This window comes from Gallus gallus, chromosome 10 (genome assembly GCF_016699485.2).
Source record: "Gallus gallus isolate bGalGal1 chromosome 10, bGalGal1.mat.broiler.GRCg7b, whole genome shotgun sequence".
NCBI lineage: Eukaryota > Metazoa > Chordata > Aves > Galliformes > Phasianidae > Gallus > Gallus gallus.
Genome location: NC_052541.1, coordinates 10,838,269 through 10,848,592, shown reverse-complemented (window position 1 = coordinate 10,848,592; position 10,324 = coordinate 10,838,269). Strand labels below are relative to the sequence as shown.

General features: G+C 36.2%; 1 protein-coding gene across 3 annotated transcripts in view; it reads right to left on the bottom strand.

Annotated features, from left to right (window-relative positions):
• Positions 1 to 660: 660 nt before the first annotated feature.
• TRPM7 (transient receptor potential cation channel subfamily M member 7) overlaps positions 661 to 10,324 on the bottom strand; it is a 53,229-nt gene continuing 43,565 nt past the window's right edge. For all 3 annotated transcript variants that reach the window (NM_001398044.1, XM_046899080.1, XM_046899079.1), the window contains 14 exons: positions 10,160 to 10,236; positions 9,224 to 9,283; positions 8,105 to 8,186; positions 7,722 to 7,792; positions 7,159 to 7,196; positions 6,438 to 6,463; positions 6,089 to 6,139; positions 5,935 to 6,000; positions 4,999 to 5,282; positions 4,652 to 4,734; positions 4,127 to 4,332; positions 3,424 to 3,475; positions 3,228 to 3,334; positions 661 to 2,172 (listed from right to left, as the gene is read on the bottom strand). In NM_001398044.1, the coding sequence (NP_001384973.1) occupies positions 2,042 to 2,172; positions 3,228 to 3,334; positions 3,424 to 3,475; positions 4,127 to 4,332; positions 4,652 to 4,734; positions 4,999 to 5,282; positions 5,935 to 6,000; positions 6,089 to 6,139; positions 6,438 to 6,463; positions 7,159 to 7,196; positions 7,722 to 7,792; positions 8,105 to 8,186; positions 9,224 to 9,283; positions 10,160 to 10,236 (1,334 nt within the window). In that variant the 3' untranslated portion in view covers positions 661 to 2,041. The remainder of the gene's footprint in view (positions 2,173 to 3,227; positions 3,335 to 3,423; positions 3,476 to 4,126; positions 4,333 to 4,651; positions 4,735 to 4,998; positions 5,283 to 5,934; positions 6,001 to 6,088; positions 6,140 to 6,437; positions 6,464 to 7,158; positions 7,197 to 7,721; positions 7,793 to 8,104; positions 8,187 to 9,223; positions 9,284 to 10,159; positions 10,237 to 10,324) is intronic.

The window sequence follows — 10,324 nt, the reverse complement described above, 5'->3', positions numbered from 1 at the left end:
CGTTCCAATGCATTCCTTGGAAGACACATTTACAGTTGTTTTCTGTTAGCACGAAAGAGAAGATTGTATGAAAAAGTTGCCATTGTTTTCTCCTCTGTTTACACAGAGGTTTCTCACCTAATTCTAGCTGTAACCTCAGTAAGCTAGCACTCATGGCAGGAAGATGTACAAAAACACGTACAGTTAACCACTGTTAGGCACTCCAAATCACACATACATTCCCTGACCTTACTTACCCTTTTGGTCTCCTCCAGCAATCCTTCCCAATTTTAAGAGCTAGCCTCACCAATGCACTGTATGCCATTCCTACTTGCTAACAATTTGACAATAAAAAGGTGTAATTACTACCTTGAATAGATGTCTGTCACCTCACAACAACGGAAGGGGATGCAAGCAACCACCCAATAAGGAGCTCCAAATTTTAAACAAACAGTATAAACAACTTTAAGCCATTTTATCTCATTTACTCATTAATCCTACCACGTTTGTGCACTGCAGTTTTCACATTTTTTCCCCCTATCTTCTGGTGTCAGCCAAAGCTCCGATACCTCAAAGACAACCAACTGCTGTGTCCCAGCACAGCAAATAATACTACGTTTCCACACACAGAGCCATCAGATTCACCCAAATAACCTTTCAGACTAAGACAGACAGCAGAAGTCTGTAAACAAGAATAAATTTATTTTAGATTCTTTGAAGATTTAATGATATACAAAATGTATACAGTATCATATCCTTATAACATTTTACCTTTCCCCGTCAAACATAAAACACCATTTAAACAGCTATTGTGTTCGTGCCTTAAGTCTGTATCTATAAGATACACTACTGAATAAAAAAATTTATAGAGCTATACGCTGCCCTTTAATTAAAAATTACAAATTAGTACCTATGTAACAAAAAAAATCGCAGCATGAAACTTCAGTTGGACAACAGATTTTTCTTGCTGAATGCTCAACAATATTTGGGACAGTTAAATTATATTTTATTTGCACGAAGGTGCATTGCAATCTCCCGTACTTTACATAATGCTAATCCAACCCTAGTCTCTCTTAAATAAGTACCACAAATAACATAACATTAAAGATGTTTTCTACACAGTTTTAAATACATTTAAAAGTTATGTGTACATTCGGCTTTGATACACTGGTTTGATGAGATCTTTGGAAGGCGTAACTTCTGAAGCAGTCACTATGTACAACAAAAAGCACTTCCAACTTGTGTTCTCACAAGGCAACTTATTTGGACCAGTACATACTATTTCTTCTATCAAATATGATTATACCAGTCTATCATGGCTTTGTTTGTTACTATTTGATGGTGACGTGAGAAAACTGAAATGTATAAAACAAGAAATCTCATTATGCACAATTCCACAAAAAATAAACAGTTTTACAGCTATGAAGCTGAATCCTGATCCAGGAGACTCTCTCTCTATTGGAACACATCAAGTTCCTACCTTCAACCTCAGCCTACTGGCGTCGCATACACACCCTCATTTGGCTCTGCCCTCTCCAAAAGGCCAGATCACAAGTCATCTGGTGAGAAAACAATAGTGGAACACTTCCAAACACGCTCCAAGAATACTCTGGCATCACAGAGGTAGGTGCTTTCTCCAATCTTTTTCCAAATGACAGTAAGATAGCTGCCAAACAGACAAATGCTTTTACCTTAAAACATCAGCTACCAAAATCCTTTTGGTTGAAGGCATATTGCACACCACAGGACTACGGAGAGAAAATCCTCCACTAAACCAAAACAAAATAAAAAATAAACCTTCTGCTAAAAAGCCCCTTTTAAAAACATACCATAAATGCTCATCATAATTCAACCTCTAAAACGACCAGCTACCAATCTGTTCTCTGTAGATGGTTATCACAAGTTGTCAGGTCCTTAGAGTATGGACCAGCCAAAATTTCACTTATAACACAGTAATCCTTGTTTTGATGTATCTTTCTTTTAATTATGGTGAAGGAAAGATAAGTGACAGCTTTGTGACATTCCATGATGTTTGGATGAAGCCACTGATTTGATCACATCATTAGAGCATCAAACGAAGAGAATTAGCTGAATCTGATTCTTTGGTGCAGCTTCCAGGCTGAATTGTTAGCTCAGGGGAATCATCCTGAGGAAATATAACCTTGTCGGGTGTGTAATCATTCCTCTTCAGATCTGTACAAACAAAATGAAGTCATATCGGTTAACATCTCTTTGTAGAGCAGAATCAATGAAGATAAAAGTCTTTCAAATAACTGGATAGGTATATCTACGTGTAAGTAAGAGTTCCTCAATAAGCATTCAGTGCTGAAAATGGATGTTTTTTATCATACATGTAATAGGAAGTCTAAAGCTCACTTTAAAAAGTAATGGGAGCTTAATTATACTATTTATAGACATTATATAGCAAGTATTAGGTCAACTTTTAAGGGAAAATGGATTCTTCTATTATCTGTTTCAAGTTTACCAGGAGTTATAACTCAAATAATGTCCAGGAGAGGGCCACAAAAATGATTCAAGGGCTGGAACACCTCCCCTAGAAAGACAGGCTGAGAGAGTTGGGGCTGTGCAGCCTGGAGAAGAGAAGGCTCCAGGGAGACCCAAGAGCAGCCTTTTAGTATTTAAAGGGAGGCTGTAAGAAAGAATGGAACAGACTCTTTAGCAAGGTCTGTTGTGACAGGACAAGAGGAAATGGTTTCAAACTAAAGGAAGGGAGATGTAGATTGGTTATAAGGAAGAAGGTTTTTCAATAAGGGTGGTAAGGAACTGGCACAGGTTGCCCAGAGAGGTGGTGAGTGCCCCTTCCTTGACACACAAGGTCAGGCTGCACCAGGATCTCAGTAACCTGATCTAGCTGCAGATGACCCAGTTCAATACAGGGAGTTGGACTAGATGACATTTCAAAGTCCCTTTCAAAAAAAAAAAAAAAGTTCTATGATTCTATGAATTTTTTTTCAATGACCTTTTCTATTTTACCTTCTGAATCCTAGATCAATCTACCCTACCTGCCTCAAATATTGTGCATGCAAATACAGAATACATGCACACTGTTCAATCCTTAATTTCAGATTTTTTTTCTTAAAATGGAACATATTTTTAAAAGTAAAAACACAAAACTGACATTTATTACTTAATCCACTTTCACGGCATGACACAACTGTTTAATTACACACCATACAGTATGCCATGATACGTGAGCATCTCAGAAAAAATACAGTAGCCGCCCTTACCAGGGAGTTTAAGTTTCCTGCAGCAGGAATTACAGTGATGCTTCGCTCTGAAGTTTTTTATTGCATCTTCTCCCAGATTGGCTGGACCAAACACCATATCATATGACCTTAGAAATAAAGGGCATATAAACATAGGCTGCATTCTCCACAAGAAAAAAAGAAGTATATTGTTCTTTAAACTTCTCTGCAATCTCACCTTTTTTCTCCAGCTTTTATCACAGATGGATCTGTCAAATTTTCACCAACACCTTCAGACAGCACAGGAAGAAACAGTTAGATCTATATATTACATCAGTGCATTAATGCTGAAAAGCCTTGGCACTGCCAGCTATGACTTCTCAGCTTTCCCAAGAATGAAGGCAGAAGGAATCAAGTGGTATAGGACGCTCTTTATTCTTACGTGAATTGCTCCTAAGTAGTTTGTACCTCTCAGGTTTCCTTCACCTATTTTTATGTCTGCAATTCTTAACCAATTTTCACCTGAGAGAAATTTCTTACATAGAACTTCTCACAGACAGAATATGTGGCACACAGTTCAGTATAAGCACAGCTTGCTATATTACTACTACTCAAATGTGTCTACAAACATATTTTTATGGTGCTTATCATTACTAAAACTTGCATATACTTATATTCTCTTCAGTGCTGTAGCATTCAGTGCCACACTCAATAAGCTCACCACCAATTCAGATTAACTAGATCAAGACACACTAAATACTGTTCATTATTTATTACCAGCATATGAAGTCTTAATAAAATGCAATCACAAGTGAGTCCAGGACTTGGACTCAGTGGTCTTTATCAGTTCCTTCCAACCCAGGATATACTACGATTCTGTGAGAAGGACCCATATACATCTTCCTTGGTCCTTGACCCCAGTTTCAAAACAGGAACATTACCTTGCAGATCTAGTACAAGCAGTTCCCCTCTTGTATATTCATATGTCCAATGGCTAAAAGCTAGCATAACCTCCTCTAGCATGTTAGTTGGAATTATTTCATCACCATTGTTGTTGTTATATTTTCTAAACTCTCCTGTCATGCACTCTTCAACTGCAAACCACTGCCCAGCAGAGTGGCAGTATAACAGGAAAACTTCCAGGAACCTAGAAAAAAGCATACTTAATGAACATATTTCCAAAATAAATGACAAGCATATCACTACTAATGGATAATTATTTGATTTACTTATTTAAAACATTTGAAACTATTATACCAAGTCATATATATTATCATACGAGCCTAGAATTACTGCAAGAAAATATCAATAAAAACATTGCTAATAATATTTGTTACATTCTTAACATTGAGACATACATTTACACATATCAACACCTTAATATATTTGATCAACATGTTCACAACTCTGTAGGCATTCCTCTACATCAAAAACATGCAATATAATAGAAGTTCAAGTATACTCACCGTGGTGAGTACGGAATGGATTTGGGCTTCATTTGATTGAAAGCAAAGGTGAGCTTCTGTGCTGCCCTCTGCTGCTGAATTTCCTAGAATCCAAAGCCCATATTTTATTGCTGTATTACATAACAGGAAAATTATACAGTTAAAAAGGCAGCGAGAACAGAACTGCCAAATTGCTTGCTTTTTAAATTACACCTACACTTTAAGATTTTTAGCTTTTTGATTAACTAAACCATAATGGAGCAGGTTTTTTTTGTCTGTTTGTTTGGCCCTTTAGCTCACAGAGAACAGCAAGCTAACTTAAACATGATGCTTGGCTATGTTCAGTAAATGACAAGAACAAAACTTACTCTCAAGCACAAGTGTAACACAGTATCCTCCTTATAAATGCTTGACCAAGTGTTCACAACTTCAGGAAGGAAAGACTTGATGATATAAAGATGTCCTGATTTCAGGATGTCATATTCTGACCACGTACATACAACTTTAAGAGCTCGACGTAAACCTCCTCCCATCTCCTCTTTACTTAAAAATTCAATTTTTGCACAGAGTCCCAGTTGTGACCAGGAGGACATGCTGTTGTTCAAGATGTTGGGAGAACTTTCTTCGAGGCGATACACAGTGACCGGTTCACCTATGTTACAATACAAAAAGCAATTAGCACCTTTAATTTTTGAAATTTAAAATTAAAGCATTGAATATCTCTGGGTTCTTAGATTGCAACACATGAGAAGTTAGTAATAACACTCTAAATTAATTTTAAAAATCTAGACAAGCCAGTTGGAATTTCTCTCCAATTTCTTTCATACAGCAACACAGAGGCACAATGTTTTGATCCCCCTGATTAGAACTACTAATGACCCTATTCAAACAGCATTCTGTTCAAACTACATTAAGATCACCGAATAAATGCTTACATACACTTTAAACAAGTCAAAACAATAATCTTAACCTAAAGCAGTCCTTCCAGAATAGCTTTTCATAAAAATTTGTCACCATTTCTGAAGACAAGCATAGTCAGATCTGGGCTTCGTATGCAAATGAGCTGCTCTAGAGAATGTCATACTCATTTATTTTTTGAGTGTTGCAAGACAGATACTATTTCAGTTCACTATCTACATTCAAGTTGCTACAAGTAAGTGTGAAATTTGGCTTGCTCATTCTGTATTACAAGAAGTCCGGACAGGGTTTGTTTTCTGTTTTCTTCTCCAAAAGACTACATTAAGCCAGCTGTTTGAACTCTGACCCTCTTCCCTCTACCCACTAGGAAGAACTACAATTCTCACCTCTTGGAGGCACAGGAGTGAAGGGAATGCTCTGTGATAGCCTCATCAAGTTATTTCTTTCTACAGCTAGAAAAAACAACAGCATTCAATCAGATTTTAAGGATCTAGCAAGTGTCATTAAAAATATGAATGCTTATTCATAAAAGGCACTGACCTGAGTAATAGTAGTTGATATCCATGATAGGCTTGAAAGGAGAAGCAATGCCTGAGAGAGATCAGAAACAATGAGAGAAACTGCCTGATACCTGCATTGTGTATTAAAATAACCATGCACAAAGCCCACTTTTTCAAGTGGCTAGATTTTGAAAGAGAGATGCTATGTAGGAAATTAAGTATCTCATTTAGCTGTTCAATACATCAGGAGAAACTGTAGTACCTGGTAGAAGGCTATTCGTTAAAAAAGTAATCACAGCTACCTGTCCCTTAGCTCCAAAAAATATTCTCATAGGTTTGTTTGCACAAAAAAGCTCCCAGATGGTTTATAGAAGAAACAATCAACATACCATTCAATGCGTCTTCTTCAGATGCCCTGTGAAATGCCAAAAAAGCAACTGTCACTGTTTGTTAAAAACTTGCTTTACATTCATCAATTTTAACACTTCATCCTAGGTCACCTTGTTAAATTGACAGTAGTGCCTTTACCTTACTTTTCAAGGGCAGCACTACTGCTTAATTGCAAAATGGTAATGGAAGGCTGTTAAGTAATCTCACAGCTTTAGAGCTATACTTTAAATACTACCCAGTCACGTACAACATTATGCAAAGTTTGCATCACAAGGGCTCATTCTCACAGAAGTGTTGTAATTAAATTGTGTTCACAACAGCTAACACTTCTGTTATCAGATTAATAAGGTAATGGTTTCAACAGTTAACTCAGGGGATAATTGTTAACAACAGCAATGACTACACAGTTTCAAAGAAGGTTTACAAGTTCGAAAGGTTGGGTAAAGACCTTCAGCAGGAAGTTAGCTCCCAAACAAGTGTCAATACATTTCCATGTAAGAACATGTTTTGCCCTTTGATGTGACCTCATTAATTTAAATAGAACCTGCCATAGCATTCCAGTGAACACATTCAGTTATTTATTAGAAAAATCCTTAAACCTTGTTTTTTCATTAAACACAACAAAATACCACTACAGACAAAAGACAATAACCAAAAAGAAAAAAAAGAGAGAGAGAGAGAGTGTAATGGAATTTCTCCACTAATAGAAAAGTTACTTACATTTGACTGCTACTTGAAGGTCTACCTTGCAACCAATCCTTTAAATCAAAGGGAAATAAATAAACAAACAAACAAACAGAAAAGTTTCAGTTTTGTAAGGAGAATATAGTATATTTAATGCTGGGGGTGAGAGAGTTATACGTTTTAAGATCTCGCAGTGCTGTCTGTTTATTGGAAAGATTACATTAGGTTGTACTGTAGTTGGGTGGAAATATTCAAATACATGTAAGGAATGGTAAAGATAAAAATAGAAAAGGCTAGATTCTTTTTTTTTTTTAATATAGATCATATAAACATTTTTATTTTAAAACAAAAAGGCTTGTTTAAGCAGGAAGGAACACGTATTTTCATAGTAAGAATATTCACAGTATGAAATGGAGAATACGTGAAACTTCCCTCAGCCAAAACAGTTCCCCGCCTGTTACCTCCTTGAATAAATAAGACTACAAATCAGTACTATTCTTTCGTTTCTTGTCCTTTTACGCCTTCAGTTCTAGTTCTATTTGACAACACTAGCAACAACAACAGCAGCAAAAACAATAAAGGAGGAGGAGAATACCCACCGTCAGCAAAGCTGCTTTAGAGTCTACCTGCTGAGCGTCTTCACTTGATGCTCTTCTACTCTTGCTGGGTACTATAAATGAAAAGATTCATAATTGAATAAAGATTTGCATTTACTTGCCTATCTGACTACTACAAATTTCCAACACCGTTCTGACTAAATTGCTTACCTTTTTACAACTATTTGGCTATTTGTTGTGGGAAGCTCAAGGTAACAGGAATTAAGCTGGCATAACTACATCTATTACAAGGAAACAAACGGCACCAATCATAAAATCAGGGTTGTTTAACATTTTGTGTCTCCTTTCTACCCTCCTGGAATATGCACTGTCAACAAAACTGAGTGAAAAAAAAAACAGGTCATCTGAAAAGATGACACACTTACATTGTTCTGAATGGGCTGCCAAAGGGTCAGTAAACCCACCACAAGAACTAGACTGTCTAAGACCACAGTCAGTTTGAAGACCCTACAAAAGAAATACACACATATCAGTTTACAGCTACTACTCTGTCAGCATGCAATCTGCCTAGTTTTCTTTTTCAGGACTACCTATAACTACACTAAAAGTACGTATGCTTTGTAAAATTCTGGATGTACCTCACATACCTTGCTGCACAAAAATGCTAAAGTCAAGCTTACTCCAGCTAGCACTCTTCACAGTTGTCAACAGTAAATATCAATTTTAACATTCCCAGGTACTTATTAAGACTACTGATCTATTCTGAAAGAATATTTTTAAAGAGAATGTTAAGATATGATAGCAGAAGTGTACGTGGTGCTGGATCTCTACAAGTATTGCATTCAGCTGTTCTGTCATCTGTCTTCATTAATGACCATTTCTCATTTGAGAAGTTGGCTAAGACAGAAACTAAAGTTCAGTTTAAAGAAGCCACTGAAAAGAAGAATAATATTTAAGTAAGTTTTGCCACAAAAATCTACATTTTATGAACTGAATCTTCTCACAGACATATTTCTTAGTTACCTACTTTCTGAATATCTACTTGCTACATCTGCCTCAACCACAGTTTTCCAACTCATGAGTGACAGCAAAGCTTTCAGGAAAAAAACGACAGTTCCCAAAAAGAAATTAAGGCTCAGAATTACAGGTATGACAAATTATCTCGTTGTACCTGAAGTCCAGCCATTTGCACTTATTTAAGATTCTCCAGTCTGTGCTTCTTTACAAACTCTATTACTCAAGCATAACATCTGGATATCCCAACTTTAATGCCTCATACTTTGTAAAGACACCCGTTGAGTAAAGGCAAATGCTGCAATTTTTTGTTGAAAATAGACTGTAAGTAGTTATTACACAATTGGCAAACTTCCCCCTAAGTTTTGCTTTTTCATTATTTTGTTTTTTAAATAATTACCAGAATTCATTCTATCTTTCCTTTACAGATAAATGACCTACAAAAACAGAGCTCCCCATTCTCACTGTAAAGAATAAATTCACTATCTGTTGAAAATTGTCTCTAATAAATGGAAACCTTCTTTACTTACTTGCAGCCTGGTAGTCTCTATGCCTTCCAGTATGGCTTTTTTGAAGTCTTCCTGTTGCTCCTATAAAAATAAATAAATAAATAAATAAATGGCAAATTGTTAACATTACTAATAGAAGCGCCAAGATTCACACACACAAAGCTTTTTTGTCACATGTGATACTTACCAGAAAGCACAGAAAGAACAACTTGGCAGAATATTGGCATTGCAACTGGTCATTAGGCAGTTCTCATGTCAGACTCTTCCCCAAATGAGGGGTAACTACAAACAGTTAACTTGTAACCAAGCCATTCCGTGGTTGATTCAGTGACTTATTAATTTAGGTTAACACCACAGTAAAAAAAACCCTTGTTTTTATAGATACATGCATGCGTGTGCATATACACTATAAGCATTTGGAATACAGATTTGTCCTGATGAATAACTTCGCAGTAGTTATTTGTACTTTTATTTAAGCAAACTATAATTACACATCATTTATTTGAAGATAAGTTTACCAGAAAGGGCTTTTCTTCAAATCACAGAAATTTTTGTGTTAATTGCAGTCACTACTTCAATCATGTACACTATCATCTTGCTCTGTATAACATCACTATAAATCACTTAAATCTTCCTAAATACTGATGTTGAAATTTTCAAGTGCCAAATGTCTCATTTGAAAACATCATCCACTAACTGTGGGATAATTTTACCTTAATTTTAACTTAGTTATTTCACTTCAGCTTGGTAAGCTCTTCTCTTCATATTATGAAGCAGCAGTACCTGATGCACACTTAAGGCTGCATGAGTTTTCACTCAGTTGCTTACAGTAAGAGAGATGCATTCCTTCGAGGCTGCATTTTGCAAAGTTCTTTCACATTACTTGTTCTTAAGACATTTTCAAAACACAGTAAAGTTAAAATAAAGAAAGAAATAAATGAAAATTTCCATGCTTACCTCAATATCAGTGCTTCTTTCTTTAATTTTGCTTGCTGCCTCCTTAAACCTCTGCAACTCCATGCTGTCTCTGTGACCTTTGACACAGTGAATTGAAAGAAGTATTTAAAATCAGTGGCAATTGGCCGTTTCCTGACCATGGCAATAGTCTGTGTCATAACAAAT